At 43.1% G+C, this 18,345-nt stretch overlaps 1 protein-coding gene across 5 annotated transcripts in view; it reads right to left on the bottom strand.

The window, feature by feature from the left end:
• The window catches only part of DOP1A (DOP1 leucine zipper like protein A), a 54,225-nt gene that overhangs the window by 3,243 nt on the left and 32,637 nt on the right, over positions 1-18,345 (bottom strand). For all 5 annotated transcript variants that reach the window (XM_081856651.1, XM_081856649.1, XM_081856652.1 and 2 more), the window contains 15 exons: positions 16,057-18,064; positions 15,858-15,969; positions 14,483-14,665; positions 12,244-12,369; positions 11,728-11,862; positions 10,855-10,910; positions 10,351-10,455; positions 8,850-8,916; positions 7,956-8,100; positions 6,692-6,771; positions 5,065-5,174; positions 3,355-3,504; positions 2,358-2,419; positions 1,154-1,306; positions 328-464 (listed from right to left, as the gene is read on the bottom strand). In XM_081856651.1, coding sequence (XP_081712777.1) covers positions 328-464; positions 1,154-1,306; positions 2,358-2,419; positions 3,355-3,504; positions 5,065-5,174; positions 6,692-6,771; positions 7,956-8,100; positions 8,850-8,916; positions 10,351-10,455; positions 10,855-10,910; positions 11,728-11,862; positions 12,244-12,369; positions 14,483-14,665; positions 15,858-15,969; positions 16,057-18,064 — 3,629 coding nt within the window. The remainder of the gene's footprint in view (positions 1-327; positions 465-1,153; positions 1,307-2,357; positions 2,420-3,354; positions 3,505-5,064; positions 5,175-6,691; positions 6,772-7,955; positions 8,101-8,849; positions 8,917-10,350; positions 10,456-10,854; positions 10,911-11,727; positions 11,863-12,243; positions 12,370-14,482; positions 14,666-15,857; positions 15,970-16,056; positions 18,065-18,345) is intronic.

Below are 18,345 nucleotides of genomic sequence, written 5' to 3'. Positions count from 1 at the left end.
GATGTGGTGGTGGTGGTGGTATGCATGTGAACAAACACCTGATCTTCTCCACTCAATTACTGTCCTTCCAGGCTAATGATCAGGTGGGAAAGATCCATGCAGGTTGCTCAAAACATGCGACTTCAGTATCCTTATGCATGACATAGCATGTAAGCTTGCACCCCAGCAATGATATATGCCCATCATCACTAATGGCTGGAAATCGTATCCTAGTAATATCTGAAGGGCACTGTGTTGGCTAACCTATGGCTATAGAGAGATTGAATTATTGGCTTTTTTTAATATTAAAAAACGCTTCCCCATGTTCCAAAGTCAGTTGCAACTCACCAATTCTGTGATCATGGTAGGCCAAAGCGAGGTAAGATGCTGTGGAGACATTCTCAAGAGCAGAACTCGGAAAAAGAGGAACACTTGGGAGTGAAGAGTGGGCACTTGCGGCAGGCGGAGACTTTCTACCAGCCTTTCTGAAACAGAAAAATCAACACAGATTTGGTAACTCAAAAATCTGCAGCCCAGTTAATGTAAAAACAACTGATTAATAGTATGAGCTTTAGTTGATTTGTATTTAGGAAAGCTACGCTAAACTCATGCGCACACAAACCTCCCCTCAATGTAGAATATTAGAAGTGCTGGGGGAAGGAGGGAGAGATGTACCAGTTTTCAAGTAAACAGTTCACAGTGTTTCTAAGAGACAATCGTAACAGCCAATGGTATGATCCAGAGGTTAGCAGGATTTTTTTTGTATGCTTTGTTCTGCTGGCCCCAAATTATGTGCCAATACACAGAGCAGAAGATTTAACTACTGTTTAAATCGGGGGTGGGGAGTCCTTGGCCCTTGGCCACATACTAATAAACTCCAACTCCCATGTGGCCCAGCTAGCATGACTGGTTGGCATGCTTCCGTCTTGAGAGACAATGGGAGTGTGCCTCCAGAGGTGAAGACAAACCACCGCATTAGCAACACTGAAGTGACCTCCCTGGGGTGCAAGCTAATGGTAAGGAATGATGGGAGTTGTAGTCCAACATCTGGAGGACTGCAAGTTCCCCATCCGTGATTAAAGTGGAAACTGCGGGAGGTCAATAACAACAGTTAAGCAAAGGACACTTGTATTAACTTTACCCCTCCAAGGGAAATGGTAAAATTCTTATTCACCTTGTATATCTGGAAGGTATTTCTGGTATTGGTCCACTTCACTGCTAAAAATGGCAAAGGCCAGCCTCTTCAGAAGCATAGCACGCTGTTCCAGTTCTACATCCCGATTGGCAAACAGATTGAGCGAACTGCTCTGAGCTACAGCCACACGTGCTAAAGAAGGAATCGTGCAGCAGAGAAGGTGCTTTTAGTGAAGACAGAAGTTCTTGGCTCAGAGACAGGAGTAGTTCAAAACAGGCACAGGACTCCAGGTTGGAAAAGGCTGATTTAAAGTATGTTATGAAAATCGCTAGTCGAGTGCCATAAGTCAGTGCCCAGATTGTATTCTGCACTTTAAACATATATGCCAGGTACCATATACACTACATGGATCCTATTTAGGAGTTAATTGCACTGACTGTGTGCATTTCTCTTAAGAAGGCCCATCTAGTCCAGCATCCTGCTTCTCACAGTGGCCAATGAGATGCCCAAGGCAGGACATGAGGGCCACAGCACTCTCCCACTGTTCCCTATATTCATGAGAGCAAGGGAACTATTCGCAGGATAGACCTGGCACTAACACTCACACTTCAGCAGTCACTTCAATCAATAAGTCTTGGTGTTCAATACTCTAGAATTTTCTCTGAATATACTTTTTAAAAAGCGATTTTACATTCTTTTTTTTAAAAAGGGATGCAACACATTCTGAGTTAAGACGCACTCTTGTGGGCTACTTGGCAGGTGGATCTTGAATACAAACAACAAAGCCCTAGGTCAAGGCAGAGAGAGCAAGGAAAAATTCAAGATATTAACGTAATGAACATTAAATTTACAAAACAGTAACAAAATTAATTTATCAAGATTACTCCAATAGCAAAGTCAATGAAAAAGTATCAATCATGCCTATGCTGTCTTCGCCAAAAAAACAAGCTTTCTTGGCTTAGATTAGTTGTGATTTGGACCATTATGCCAGGCATCCCCAACCTTCGGCCCTCCAGATGTTTTGGACTACAATTCCCATCATCCCCGACCACTGGTCCTGTTAGCTAGGGACCATGGGAGTTGTAGGCCAAAACATCTGGAGGGCCGCAGGTTGGGGATGCCTGCATTATGCAAACACCAGAAGAATCAACCTTTACAACATGATGGCTATTATTATTAAAATGGATTCCACACATGCAAGTGTCTGTGGATCTTGTACACAGAGTTAAAAGCCAGAACTCACTCATCAGATCTCTGAACGTGGTTTTGTCATGTGTCATCAAATTATCCATGATTGCTCTCCAACTAAAAAAGAATTTAAAATGATATTGTCATTGCAACTAAAAGCATGGCATTTTATTCTGGTTTAAATAAAAAGGGAAAGTGTCAGTTTGACGCCCCTTTCACAATTCTGCTGTACGTCAGAATAAGATCCCGCAGTATATGAATGGTACAGATCCGTAAGAACCAAGCAGCTGCCTTTGTTGACCAAGGGAGTCTTGGAGTTAGGGGGTGGCCAACCAGATGCCTAGGAAGTCCACAAGAAGGAACTGAGTGCAACAGCACTCTCCCCAGCAACTGAACTGGTATTCTGAGGCATACTGTCTCCAACAATGGTTGCAGAATATAGTCACTGGTAGCCCTTATCAAGCTTGAACCAAGGCTATTTGAGAAGCTCTTTCTGGAATCAGCAACCACACTATCCAAGCTATGGGTAGATGTGCATGGAATCAAGTAGAGGCAGTGGATGTGCAGAACCAACAAATTGTGGGAACTTGGAGAAACAAGCTCTATAAGAACTGGAGAGAAAATAGCAGAGGAACGAAGTTCAGCTGTACCTTATGCAGAAGGCATCAGGTTTCACCACTAGAATCTGCAGGTGGAGTTGGTGAAAGAGCTGCCTGAAACCCTGTTGTGATGTTGCTATATAGTGTAGACCTTACAGCCAACAGAAGATTATACAAGCAAATGAGAGTATCTAGTCATCTGGAAAGTGCAGACTGCTAGAATTTTGTCAGTATGCTGTCTTAAGGCTGGGGGGATGATATGGTGCCTTCTAGACATTGCTGGCCTTAACTCCCATCATCACTGAACAGCAGCCATGCTGGCTGGAGCCGATGGGAGTTGGAGTCCCAAAACATCTGGAAGGCACCATATTGACAACAACTGTCTTGGGGAAACAATTCTATTCCCTCTGCCCCCCGGTACTAAAATCAAACAGGAGCAACAAAAAGCCTTACTGATTAACACAGGAAGCATCCATTTGAAAGAAACTGGAATCCATGAAGAGGTCAAAAGCTTCCTTTTTCCACGCTCTCCTCGTGTACTGATAGCCGCTCAGGCTGCTCAATAGCTGAACACACGCTCGGTAGCTGGGCGCGTTATGGGCACTGGAACAAGGAAATAAATCCAATTCAAAAAGATTACAAGTAAGAAAAACCCTACACAAAAACAGTCAGAACACATCACCTTTCAATCAATTTGAAATTATTTTTGCTTAGATCCTAACACCAGATCCTGCCCACTAAATGCCCCATCCCCTTTAAATGCTCCTCCTGGATGTTAGTAAACCCTCCTGAGCAGACTTTAGCACCGTGCAAGGGGGTGCACCTAAAAGGAAAATTCATTATTAGAAAATCACCACCCTCCTCTGTGCACATGCATAATCACAACCATGATGGTACTATTGATGTGGTTAGTCAACAACTCCCATCAGCAATGTTGGCTGCTGGCCTTGTTGGTTGGGACTGATGGGAACTGGAAGTTGAACGACATCTGGAGGGCTACACTTTCTTTGCCTCCATACTGGATGAAGCATTTAGAGCTTAATTTGTCAGAAACATGTGTTATTCATTCAAGCATCTCTGTGTCATCTGTAACCTGAGAAGTCCACCTTCTTCAACAACTAGCCTGAAGCAAAGAGCTGGAAAAACCAAGGCATCTTACAACAGAAAGTTACACTACATAAAGAGCAAGCCTGGTAATGCAAATCTAAGTGGCTGAAGTGAGTTACACTTCTGGCGGGGAGGTCAGCAGAGTCTGTCAGCCACACAGATAAAATTCCTGCCATTGGTAATACACAGCACAGAATGTTTACACTGTGATAGGCTCAGTGTTTTTTTGTTTGGTGAAGCTTTTGACAGCAACTGACTTGAGTTACTATAATATCAAGGGCTAGTCCTGAACACTATCTGCAAAATACAGAGTTACTGTGCAAAATCAGAATTTAGGCTGCTGAAATACAAAATGTCTCACAACGTCTCACAAACGCCAACAAGCAGGAAAGGTTGGAGACTACAGATTGCTACTTTGGCTGCTGAACTCTTTCAATAGTCAACATGAGTTCATACAAGTGCACTCAGAAGAGCAGTTGGGTAAGTGGCAAAAAAGACTACTAGGGGAGCACGGATGCAATCATTGCCAGATAGGACCTTAATCTACTATGAAGGGAAGTGGGGCAGATGAATGGGATAGCAGGAAATATCTGGCGTGGGGGAGCACCAGCCTTGGAGTCGTTCCTGCAGAGTAGGGCCATATGTCACTGCAAGTATTAGTGCTTCTTACATATAACTGCTCATTTCTAGACTGCACAGAAGGGCCACATTAAAACAACAGAATCTCAATAGGCAGAGATATAGATGAGCCTTTGGCCACATACAGCCTTTTCACAAGAGCCAGCAAACAAACCAGAATGTATCTAGTTAACTAACATTAATTATAGTTCCCTGTTTTGTTCAAGCCTGGAAACTATGGCAGGCAGGCAGCTTTCGAACACGTCAGGATATTAAGCTATTAAGTTGGCTAAGTATCCTGGCTTGTTCTGAAGCAGTTAATCACCATTTCCTTGTTTGGGAAACTCATCCAGAGTACTTTATGGAAACTGTAATGGTAAGTTCACTGAAAGTGTACATCATAGTTAAAATAAGTTGTACATGTAATTGTAGAGGTACCTGTGATTGCGAAGATAAGGCACAACATAGTGCATTATATTTACAAGAAGTGGAATAACTCGCTCTTTTTCATCACTGTAGAAAACCATATCCAAAAGATGTGCCAAGACCTACAAGAGAAGAGAAATATTGAAAATGTCAATTTTCTGCCCTTACAAACCATATAAAATATATAAATACTGTTCTATATATCCTTTCAATGGATGACTGCCCAGTTTCCAGCTATATTCATTATTTTCAAAACGTCACAAAGAAAACACTATTTAACAAGTTCTCTTTGAAATATCACCTTATCAAAACTAAATGGTTGTTTAAAAAAATCCACAAATTCCTTAAGTATAGCACCAAAAATATAGATTATTTTTCTTCATTCTCTCAAAAGCAGATAAGAATTGTATACTGACAAATGTGCTGCATTAGCACTGATGCAAATCAGTCCCTAGCAAAGAAATCCTGTCCAAGACTGAGCACATGAACCTGACAGTTTTACGACCAAATCAACTTCTGAGCGTAATGTGTGCTTTTTTTGTGGGGGGTGGGGAGCCAACAGCTATATTATCTTTCAGCACAATTTTGTTCCTGCTAAAAGGGAAAAAATATACCCCAAAGCATATGCATGGACAATTCACTTCTCTACTATTTCCAGAGACATGGGCGTGGATGACGATTTGTAAGGCAATCCTAACATGTCTTCTCAAAAGTAAGTTCTATTGAACTCAATGGCGCTTACTCCCAGGTAAGTGGGGTTAGGATTGCAATCTTAAGTCATGCTTATAGTAGGCCCATTAAGACCAACGGGGCTTAAATAAGCCACAACAAAATTCAGTCCCACTGATTTGAATGGTAGCTTTGTGCCAGCAAAAGCCCTTCTGTGAGCCTAAGGCGGCACGCCACTTTCACTAATCCCTCCTATGAACTGCAGCCATCTATGCTATATCCCATACTGCTCCAAAAGATCCCTGGAACCTAAGGAGAAGCTTTTGGGAAGCACCAGAGCCTGCCCTGGATAGGAGAGATCATTGAAAATCAGGTTCCTTGCCTTTCACTAGTGCAGGTGTGAGGAACCTCAGGTCCAGGGCCCAGGTGTAGCCCACCAGGCTTCTCGCTGCTCAAAAATACAGTGGTGCCTTGCAAGACGAAATTAATCTGTTCCGTGAGGCTCTTCGTATAGCGGTTTTTTCGTCTTGCGAAGCAAGCCCATTGACAGCTTAGCGGATTAGCGCTATTAGCGGTTTAGTGGCTTTTAGCGGATCAGCTGGTAAGTGGCTTATCAGCGGATCAGCTGATAAGCGGCTTAGCGGCTTAGGAAAAGGGGGGGGAAGGGGAAAAAACCCGCAGGAACTCGCAAGACATTTTGTCTTGCGAAGCAAGCCCATAGGGAAATTCGTTTTGCGAAGCGCCTCCAAAACGGAAAACCCTTTCGTCTAGCGGGTTTTCCGTCTTGCGAGGCGTTCGTCTTGCGGGGCACCACTGTATGTGCTTTCTTGCACATCTGAATATTCACCAGCTACCAAAATTCCAGAAGTGCAAGTGTGGTGAAATAATGCTCTGTTCTTTTCTGTGTTAACTCTTATATTTATATGCAAACAAATTATCTTAAAGTCTACTAAAAAGCGGGAAAACTTACTTCTGACAGCAGCGTTAAGGCATGGACACTATAAACGGATGGAGTTATGCTTGAGGTTTCCAAAGCTGGAGACAACATATCTGAACATTTTTTTTTTTTTTGAGGGGGTGGGGAACAAAAAACGAAGACATGAATCCATGTGTCAATATCTGTCAAGCTGTTTTAAAAGAAGCCACAGGTCTTTAAATATGCAGTACATCAAACAAGTTAGCACTGGGATGCCTGCTGCAAGATAAAATCCCACCAGTTTCCCTTTTCCCACCTGAAATTTGACTAAATATATCTGCATTCAACTATTGATATTTTTAATGCTGCAAAATCCTGTGATTTTAAGTGAAGCTAAAATCTCAACAAGTTCTCTTGATTATTTTCCATAGAATGGATGCTTGTGGTTCAATTAAAATAAAGAATCATTATAAAACCAAAGTGAAATACTGTTTACATACGCTGTGCTCATATGCAACACAGACAGAGCAATCCAAACTCTGTCTGCCAAACATGCAAGTGAGATCCCAAGACGGTCTCAATGCCGTCATGCAATAGCATTGGGGGAATTTATCCTGTTCTCACCCTACCTTCTAATGTGACCACAAGCAGCAGGGCTGCAGATGCAGCCATGGCCTCCACCGGAGGGCAGAATGGGAGATAAGGTATAATCCTAAACCATAAACAAGGGGCAAGGAACCTTAGCTCAGCAGGTGAAGATCCTTATCTGCACATGCCCTGCAGACCACATTGGACAGGTAGGTGGTACAGTCACCTGTCAGTCAGCTGGCATCATAATCTTTAAAATGCACCCCCCAAAAAAATGGTTTCAATAAAAACTGCCTGGAAATGCCATTCCAAGTGATTTTTTTAAAGGGTGGTGACCATTATCCTGGTTGCTGGATTGGACAAACAGATTTAGGACACGGTTTCTTATCTAGCTAGGGATACACAGGTAGAGAGGTTTGCAGCCCTCAGCTAGATGTAAAATGAATTTAAATAGCAGGAGCCTTGCTCTACTGCAGCAGTGGGGCATGGACAAGACGCATGCCTCATTAGGCCCATCAGGCTCTTTTGAAGAAGCCAGGCTCACCTGTCCCTCAGATGATGGACAGGTGTCTGTGGCTTGCACAAAACAGCCCTGTTACGGTTATGTTAGAATAAGGCCCTCAGGCCGAAAGTGTTTCCCCATCTCTGCTCTACTGTTATCATCAACAGAAGCAATTTTGGATACTGATTAAATACGCTGGGCGGAAGAAGGGAGGGGGCGGGAAATCACCTTCAACGTCAGACTCCAAATTGTTTCCATCAACCATTATCTTGGGGGATGGTTTAACCTCCAAATTGCGCCTTAGCCACGTAGTCTGTTCCAGGGATGAGCCAGCGATGGCTCCAATGGCATCCACTATTTTGTGAGTTACATCCTGAAAGAAGCAAGGGGAAGAAATGAAGCATGATGAAAAGAGTCTTGTGTATAAAGTAGTAATTGCTTTTTCTTGCATGATCAATTTCTGCATGAGGGTGATGGAGAGCATGCCTAAGGCAGTGCCGCAGTGCAAGGGGTTGACCAGTGGTATTCAGAGTGCTCAGTGTTTATACAAAGGTCAATGGTGCAAGGATTAAAAATGTCAGACCCGCCCCCTCGAGGAAACCTGTGCAATGGGAACATGCAAAAGGATCTTGATGCATTGATTGGGAGAATGAAAAGAGTGACAATGGGAGGGGCCTATCAGATGAGGATAAACAGCCAGCGTGGCAACAGGCAAGCGGGTATCAGATCAGCTCCCCATAAGTAGTGACTGGCCAAAGGTAATCCAGAAACAGCTGAGGTGGCCTCATTTGCTGGTTCACTTAGACAGCAAAACACGGCACATCTAAGCAACAACACCATCAAATTCAAGGGTCACATGTTAAACATGGAACTCACAGCACACATTTCCTAGAAATTAAGTGTACAAAAATCTGACTGAAATCAGAGCATTTTTTTTTACTAGTTCAATAATTAAAGTGATCTCTTCTAAAGAATGTATCCCTTCTAAAGAATTGGGAAGCAACCCAGGTAAAACCCAGCTTCGGTGTACTACACAACAAAACATTACAATTACAAAGGTGCTTTTTTATTTTAAAAAAGCACATTTGTACTTAGAAGTAACCAAGGACATAAATTTCTTACCTGAAGATCTCGCTGGTCTTTCTTATTATCCAGATTTGGGTTTTTCATTATAAACTCATTTAAAACGCTTTAAAAAAAGAAGAAGTAAACTTTCATATGAAGGCTTGAATAAAACAGATGGACCAAATAATTAAACCAAGGGGACAACAACTGCAGAAATGCAAAGATGCTCAAGACTATCTACATGCAAAGAAGGAGGAGCCTAATTTCCCATGTTGACTGCATCTCTCGTTACATTGGAGGCAACTCCAAAAGTTCATCCAATTTTGGGAAGAGGCTTCTCAGGGGCAGGTGAAGGGAGATTGTTTGAAGAGGAAAGGGAAGCCCTCTGGGAGATCCAGTTACTAAGCAGAAGATCAAGTTACTAAGCAGTTGGGATTTCACTCCGTGTATTTATCCAAATGATAAAACAAGTGACTGTTGATACTTTCTACAGCAATGTATACCAACGCGGTGGTCATCAATGCATTGAAACAAAATATGTGGAGTTATCACCTATTATACCAAATGCATCAAAACAACACGGGGGTTGCATGAGGATATGGTGATATTATGGACGATGCAAGCTGACACAAGGGTTTAGGTCTGGGATAACAAAGTTTTGGATTACAGTGGTACCTCGGGTTACATACGCTTCAGGTTACATACGCTTCAGGTTACAGACTCTGCTAACACAGAAATAGTACCTCGGGTTAAGAACTTTGCTTCAGGATGAGAACAGAAATCGTGCTCCAGCGGCACAGCGGCAGCAGGAGGCCCCATTAGCTAAAGCGGTGCTTCAGGTTAAGAACAGTTTCAGGTTAAGAACGGATCTCCGGAACGAATTAAGTACTTAACCCGAGGTACCACTGTACAACAAAATGATATTTTAGCAGATTCATGACACACATCAAAATGGGCAGTGGTGGTCCAAAATGGTGCAAGCTTGGTGTTTTTGAGCCATGTTTCATATTAATAATAATTTTAATCAAAAGACAAGACTAGGTTTGTTAATTCTGATCAGAGCACTCTTATGCCCACATGCTGTTTGATAAAGGTTGTCACCTTCTGGTTCGTAACACATTGTGCATTGGGCTCGCACCACTTTGGATTTCTTTCCCTGTTCTGATGTTGAGAGCGCTTTAAGTACATGTTTATCTCTCACATTCAAATTCATGGGATCTGAACTGAACGAGGCCCCAATAAATTGCTGTGGTGCAGTCAAGACTTGCTCATTGTCACCTATGTAAAGCTGTGCTGATGGTTCTTTTTTAGAGCCAGTTACAGGGGTTGGGTTACACATGACATTTGCTGGATTTCAGCCTTGCTTGCAAAGGCCAAGCTACCTCTCCAAATGTGAAGTAGCAACATGTCCCCCAAATGCAAGAGATCAACTTCTCTCTTAAAATCATCATGGGGACTCCCTATCACTCATCAAGAATGTTTTAAGGTCTCTGAAAAATGATCTTGGCATTTCTCAGTAGGAAAAACTGATGGTGCTCATGCAGACAAAATAGCTCACCCAAGTATGAGAAATTGTCCCGGAGCTGGAAGGCCAAGTTGTATGGAATCCTTCAGAAGAAGCAATAATGAGGCCCAGCTGTCTACTATGTTGGACACTGGGATTCTGCAAGAAAAAAAAAAGAGGGGGTCATATGGGTTTCCAAACACCATTAGAGTACTTCTTCAGGCTACAGCCTAGTATCAAACAAATGGGATAAACACTGAAATCTAACACTGGTGTTTTCTCTCAGTGAACGACCCAACAGATAAGATAAAAGAACTCTAGAGGAAATGGGACACCAGAAAATAATCCTGCAGATTTTCCAACTTGAGAAAGATGTTAATTTCCCAAAAGCTGGAAATAGGTTCCAGCTTCTCTTCTGACACTTTTAACCTGAAGTTCTCAAAATCTGCTTTAAAAAACTGAATGGAACCACTGCACAAAGCATGCCGTCACACAGCAAACATCTCATCTGGTGACACAGGAGAAAAGAAAAGTACCCATAACCACTCACTGTCTTACCTCTGAATGTATGCAAAGAAAAACTGCAACATGCAGACTTCCAATGAAAGGTGCTTCTAGAAAGATTTAGAAGCAAAGTATTAAAAGAGAACGGTTATATTTTTTTTTAAGGCCACCAAAGTGCATCAAAAGCCAGGAATCAAAATAATAAAGTAAACCTTGCTCAATTTAACAAACAGTGATTGCTTGACAGAGTGCTACATACAGTCTTTCTTTCTTAAGGTTTTTCCCTAGAGATATTTCCTTGGTTTCTAAGCTTAACTGGAGCTTGGAATGCCAGTTGCGGTAATCTATGATAAGGAGATGTAGGTTTGAAACTCAGCCCATTTCAAGTTACCATTGTTCCTGGCATTTGAGAACTAGGAGGGGGGTGCAGAATGGGGAAATTTAGAGCCACCAACTTTTTTACTGGATGCTGGAAATAATGTTCCTATCAAAGGTATGTTATATTCTGAGTAAACCTGCTGCAATCAATGGGCTTAAGTAAGTCAACTCCATTTATCTTTTAAGTTCAGAATTGCCATCCATTTTCATTTCCAAAATTAAATGAGGTTGTGTCCACAACTATCTAGCGTGAGCTATTACAGTAATCAAAGCAAACTGATTAATTTAGTTACCCATAAAGCAGCAGCAATCCAACACATTTCACCTGTTTTAATTGAATGCATTGGATATGTATGTTTGTTTGTTTTACAGTCACAAACGCCAGCTCCCTTGGCCTATAAAGCGAGATGAGCGCCGCAACCCCAGAGCAGTCTGTGGCTGGACTTATGTATCAGGAGTCCTTTACCTTTAACATTTGTCAAACACAGCCTAGCCATCGTAACACCAACTTCTTTTGTTGAAAAATGCAAGCTTAAGTTATTTCCATACCTTGTCCTTGGCTATTGCTGGTGGTTGCTTCAATACTTCTTTCACTGTTTGCATAACAGTCTCAGTTCTCATAACGCTGATAGAACGAACCAGCTCCACTAACAGAAGCTGTTCTTCACTAGCTGTAGGAATGACCTAAAAAGTATTATACATTGCCATTGAGTCCAGCACTGAAGTCCTGACAGTTTCAAAATTACATGGATCGTATTGTGTGGCCCTGCACAATTTTTCATGGACTCCACCTCCATTTTGCATTGGCTCCATCCATCTCTGGCATGGAGTTCCCAGATAGTTAGCTACAAGAGAAAGTGGCCTTTAGGCTGAAAAATATACCCCTCCCCTCCTCTAGGACATCTGATCAAGGAAACTTACTGGGCTGACTGACAGGCTCTCCACTTGCCTTCCCAGTGATATAAAGCACCTGGCCCCCAAGAACCGCAATCTGGACCTTAATACTTTAACCCATTTGAAAAGAAGATGGGAACTATTTTCAAATGGCTGCATTGCTTAACATACCTTAGTCCTTGAAGTGTTTTTGTGTTGCCTCCTTTCATTCCACACAAATGCAATAGCTGCCATAAAATGAACGCCGTGATTCATTGAGATAGGGCCCAGCAATTCAAGAATCTGCTGCCTCAGGTTCTGAAATTTAAAGATCATCCTCATTTTCAAATTATTCACCCAGAGTATTTTGCTATTGTCCACTGACTGCAAAGATATGGAAATGTAACCTAAAAAATTCCTTAAACTTAGTGGTTTTTTTTTTTTTTTAGTTTGCTTTTGTTCCTCAAACAAAACAATGTATAACATGACAAGCAACATTTAATTAAGAGCACTAGTTGTATCTGTTTTATGGTAAAGCATGTTTTCTTCTTTACTCATGACTGGAATTCCCCCTTTTTGTTTACTGTGTGATCTTACACAGTCATTCCACTGGAGGCTGCGTGTGGCTGGTGGTTGCCAGATATGCTCCTTGTTTGTTAAGTATTTAAAAAAGTGAAATCACACTACTTGAAACATTTCCTGTCTTTCACAATCTGTGTCAGTTTTTCCATCAATTCAACTGTCCAGGTTTGTCAGTACCATTCAGAGAAATCGTTGTCACCTAAATCTATCTTCAAGCTATAGTCAAACATGCTGCTTAATTTAAGTAAGTTCTTTTTTTCTTTTTTCTTTAAATCATTTTTATAAGTAAGTTCTTATTTGTAACACTTTGGATAACAATGGATAATAATACCATCCTGAGATCTAAGTTTAGCATCGGATCCATGACAAGTCTCATTTCATATATTCAGAATTCATATTCATATTCAACTCATTTCATATATACAGAATTCCTATCTTCTCACGTGACCACAACATATGAAAGTAAGTACCTGAAAACTTAATATATGTTACAATCACCTAGAAACTGAAAGAACTACAGATGAATATCTGGTAGGGCAATGCCCTGCCTATGAACCAACAGAAAATAGGTTGCCTACATATGATACAAAAATACACTCTTGGATTATTTTCTGTAGGAACAGCTAAGCAGTATGAATTTTTCGAGGGAAGTTAGTGCTGGTTTGTTTGAGGTGTTAACAAATGCAAGTGTTAACAAAAAAGAGAGTAATGGGCTAGATCATGGGTAGGCAAACTAAGGTCTGGGGGCCAGAACCGGCCTAATCGCCTTCTAAATCGGAATCAGCATGTTTTTACATGAGTAGAATGTGTGCTTTTATTTAAAATGCATCTCTTTGTTATTTGTGGGGCATAGGAATTCGTTCACCGCCCCTCCCCCCAAAAAATATAGTCTGGCCCCCCACAAGGTCTGAGGGACAGTGGACCAGCCCCCTGCTAAAAAAGTTTGCTGACCTCTGGGCTAGATCTTTCACGATGAAATGCTGTTAACAAATAAAGAATTTGTTGCTTCATTTGTAGCTTCTATCATAACAGCCATGGTTTTCCCAGTAGTGACGTATGGAAGTGAGAGCTGGACCATAAAGAAGGCTGATCGCCAAAGAATTTATGCTTTTGAATTATGGTGCTGGAGGAGACTCTTGAGAGTCCCATGGACTGCAAGAAGATCAAACCGATCCATTCTGAAGGAAATCAGCCCTGAGTGCTCACTGGAAGGACAGATCGTGAAGCTGAGGCTCCAATACTTTGGCCACCTCATGAGAAGAGAAGACTCCCTGGAAAAGACCCTGATGTTGGGAAAGATGGAGGGCACAAGGAGAAGGGGACGACAGAGGACGAGATGGTTGGACAGTGTTCTCGAAGCTACCAGCATGAGTTTGACCAAACTGCGGGAGGCAGTGCAAGACAGGAGTGCCTGGTGTGCTCTGGTCCATGGGGTCACGAAGAGTCAGACTCGACTAAACAACAACAACAACAAATCATAACAGAATTCCCCACAACTTATTCAATTCCCAAATAAATATTATTATTGGAGAATGTAAGTGCTGGTGATGATATAAAATGAAATGGGGCTTGCAAGGGATACTTTCCCACTGCAAACAGAAGTAGAATAAAATCTGTGGATGTTTGGTACCAGTGGCTAAGGCTGGATATGGGGGAATTTTAAGAGGAACTTGGAGTCAGAGTTTGCCCTCTGTTAACCTACAGGGTTGCTGGTGGTTCTTCAGGTTCTGTGCTGGTGATTTACTAAACACTTTGTAGGTTACATTCAAACAGACACAACTCCATCTAGTCTGACAAAGTCATACACACAGCACGCAGACACACACAGCACCATTCATGTTCTTCTGACCTTTGTTGATCCAAGATTAATGGTGGTAATGGATGCAGCAGCTGCAGCAGCTGTTTTCTCTGAAGAGTCCGCCTGGTGCAGGATGCTCCACAGAAGAGTCACAGATGACATGATCATGTGAAGGATAGACAAGATCCCACTGCGTGCTTCTAGCATATGCTTTTGGTCTACAGTCACCAGAAGCTGGTACCAACAAAGAAGAGCAAAATATATCAATTACTCTCAGTGATACAGGAAAGGGCCTACCTCCTCCACACATGTACAATTCTGCCCTTTCTCACTTTGGGTCTCTCCTCTCCCTCTTAGTGTGCACTGAGTCGAAGGCTTAGAACTTTAAAATATAGGCTTAACACTAATAGTGGATATACTAGGGCCGACCCTATCATTAAGCACCCGCACATCAAAAAGGAATAGTAAATTGTCATTCATTTCATTTATTATTATAGTGTTTTTATTTCCAGGGATGGAGAGATGCTTGTGTCACTTTCAGCCTCAGGTGCCAAAATAACTTGCCAACCATGGGTACTATATTCCTCATCCTTAGGTGGGCGCCATGTCCTGCTCTACATCAAGAAGCAAATGTCTTGGGCTGGCCCTAAGGGGTGTACCCAGAATTAGCACTGCTGTTAAACCAACCCAATGCACATGAGTTGTAAGGAAACCATGCAATGTGCAGACTTACTGGGTGCCACTACAGAACACAGCAAATTATGGGCTCCTAAACTATTCTCAGGTGACACAGGTGGTGCTGTGGGTAAAACCTCAGCGCCTAGGGCTTGCTGATCGCATGGTCAGCGGTTCGAATCCCCGCGGCGGGGTGAGCTCCCGTCATTCGGTCCCAGCTCCTGCCCACCTAGCAGTTTGAAATCACTCTTAAGTGCAAGTAGATAAATAGGGACCGCTTTATAGCGGGAAGGTAAACGGCGTTTCTGTGTGCTGCGCTGGTGCTGGCTCGCCAGAGCAGCTTCGTCACGCTGGCCACGTGACCCGGAAGTGTCTCCGGACAGCGCTGGCCCCCGGCCTCTTAAGTGAGATGGGCGCACAACCCTAGAGTCGGACACGACTGGCAGGGGTACCTTTACCTTTACCTTTAAACTGTTCTCATAAGCAAAGGATCTATAGAAGGGTTTCCTAAACTTAGGTTTCCAGTTGGTTTTGGACTACAACTCCCATCATCCCTAGCTAGCAGGACCAGTGGTCAGGAATGATAGGAACTGCAGTCCAAAAACAGCTGGAGACCCAGGTTTGGGAAACCCTGATCTAGAGGTATAGTCAATTCAATAATGGTTTCCTCCCTCTCAAATGACAAAAATAAATGTTACAGTTAAAACACATGCATAGACAAAGACAGGGTCAAATCCTTGAACATGCTTACCTGATGATACTGTGCGGTTGGATCCAGCAAGCAATAGTGAATGACAGTTGTAATGCCTTCCAGCAGAGTGAGCATCACATCTGGTGGAGTAACTGATGCCATCCAAAGGGGCCTAAAACACAACATTGAATTTGTTGCAATTTTGAAGGGATCAAATTAAACATTTTAAAAAATGGCCAAGAGAAAGAGAGACACATGCCTGCTGCTGGATAATCCTGTTTCGTATCTGTACTGCTGAATCAGGTTGTCCAGGTTCCGGCAAAGCTGGAGGGTCACAGAAACCACCACTCTTTGGAGCACCTTCCCCATGTAAGGCAGGGAAGCAGTAATGAGTCCTATCCACTGGGGATGCATCTTACAGGCACAGTGCTGGTGCAACGCTCTTATCACGGCACAGAGAAACATGCCTTGGGAGGTGATTGGCTGAGAGTGCAAATACTGAAGGGAAGTCATTGGCTGCTGGGGGTTGATGTGCTCCAAGTCCGTCACGACAAAGTCAAAGCCTGCCTCGTTCTCCTCGGGCACAGTCATCACTCTGTGCTCCAGGACAATGAGCCGCTGGAGGACTTTCAAGAGCTGCGACTGCAGGGTGCTGCCGTTGTCAAGCTCGTCCTCGGAGAAATTGATGAGGCTGTCTTCAGAGTAGCCTTCCTCAATGGCCACCATGTTTTTCCCAGCGACCTTCTCGCTGTGCCACTTCTGGGCGCTGAAGATGGAGGAGAGCAAACAGTGCAGAACCACTTTCTGCACCTTGCATTTGGACAGCATGTCTGAGATGAAGCTGGGAAAGCCCTTCGTGGAACTCTCCACCACTTTGGACAGCTCAGCGAAGAGAAGGGTCAGAATCTCAATGCTCATCATCTGCATGTTGCGGTTCCCTATCAGGTCCTGCGGGGAGACTTTCACGTGGGTTGGATAGTGGCTCCGCATGTAGTACAAGCACAGAGAAATGAGGATCTCTATGTACATGGAGCTACGGAAATTATGGTTCGAGTCCACTGGGATATGGCTGTAGAAGTCTTTGCCCATAACCGATATGCGATGTCTGGCCAAAAGATTCTGAAGTAAGGACAGCTGTGGGGTATAGGCATTGTTGACGCTGGTGGTGGAGATGGCATTCACAAAAGCGGAAGGGTTTGTTTTCAAGATGGCTTTAATGGCAGAGAAAGCATAGAGAGTCCTTGAGGAGTCATACACCTGAAGGTACAACAGCACATGCTGGTATAAAGGATGGATATTAAAGTGGGGCGACTTTCGCATTCCTGGTGAACCTGTGTCACTCTCGATTTCCGAGATCTCTCCCTCTCCGCAGCTGTACCAATTTTCCAAGTCGAGGCCATCGGTGAAGAAAACACTGGTTTGTTTAAGCTTCTCGGCTTGCGCCTTCTTCTTCTCGTCGTCTTTCTTCTTAGCTATTTTGACTTTGGGCTTTGCTCCCGGCTGCTTACCGGACTCTTTCACAATGGTTTCTTTCTCCGATGTTTTTTCAGGGAATTTCCCTTTAAAGCTGAACTGGATGCTGCTGTGACTTCTCTGCCTAGACTTGGTTTCTGCTGACGCGGAAATTGGGTCACAGAGACTCTGCTCGCTTACTGAGATGCAAGGAGAGGAATTGTTTCTGGAGATTTCGTTGGAAATGCTGTCCAGTCCCGTCTCGGTCGAGGCAGATAGCAATTGAGAACTGTCGTTGCTAAGCAAACTGCTCTGGCTGTCTTGAATGTTTGGGTCTTCAGTTTTAGCCGCCTCTTCGGAGGGATCCAAAGCATTTAGCTTAGTGGAGGCATCTTCTGAATACAGGTAATGCTTACCTGGTTCGGTATCTTCTCCAAGCCCGCTGACAACCTTGCATATCAAGTCAGTGACCAGCTGCTGGACAATTTCATCTGGCGAATCTCCCCTCAAATGCTGAGAACTGTCTGTTGCCATCAGGCTTTCAGCTTCTGCCTCGAAGCTTAGGTTATCCCCAGCAGATGACTGGGAACAGCCAGAGTCTGAACTCTGCATTATTTCTATCTGATGGTCAGGAAGATCAAAATCAGATGCAACCATAGGAAGAGTTTCACTGCTGGTACTCAGTAGGGAGATCCTGTCACTTAATGGGTTGACTGTAAGACTGAAGTTCTCCATTTCATCCATGGCAAGTTGCTTCTCGTTGTTCTCTTTAGCAGTAATGTCTTGTTCCTGACTTACCGGCATGTGGGCAAATGCTTAAAAGAAAAAGGGAATTTAGATGTGATGTTTTTCTACAGACACTGAACAATTAGTTCCCTAAATCACGTAACATTCCTTCCTTGCTAAGCAGCTTTACAGACGGATCGTTTACAAGTTAATATACAAGAGTACTATTCAGAGGCTGTATAAATTACATTTAGTTAGCAATCCCTCAGTTAAGTCTAAATGCTCTGTAGATGGGTTTACAGACCCAACGGAGCTCTGGATCAGGGCCCACCTGTGTTGCAAATATGAGCAATTACTAACTGAAGTACAA

The sequence above is a fragment of the Podarcis erhardii genome (genome assembly GCF_964252035.2).
Source record: "Podarcis erhardii genome assembly, chromosome: 3".
Taxonomy (NCBI): Eukaryota; Metazoa; Chordata; class Lepidosauria; order Squamata; family Lacertidae; genus Podarcis; species Podarcis erhardii.
This window is presented reverse-complemented; position numbering and strand designations above follow the sequence as displayed.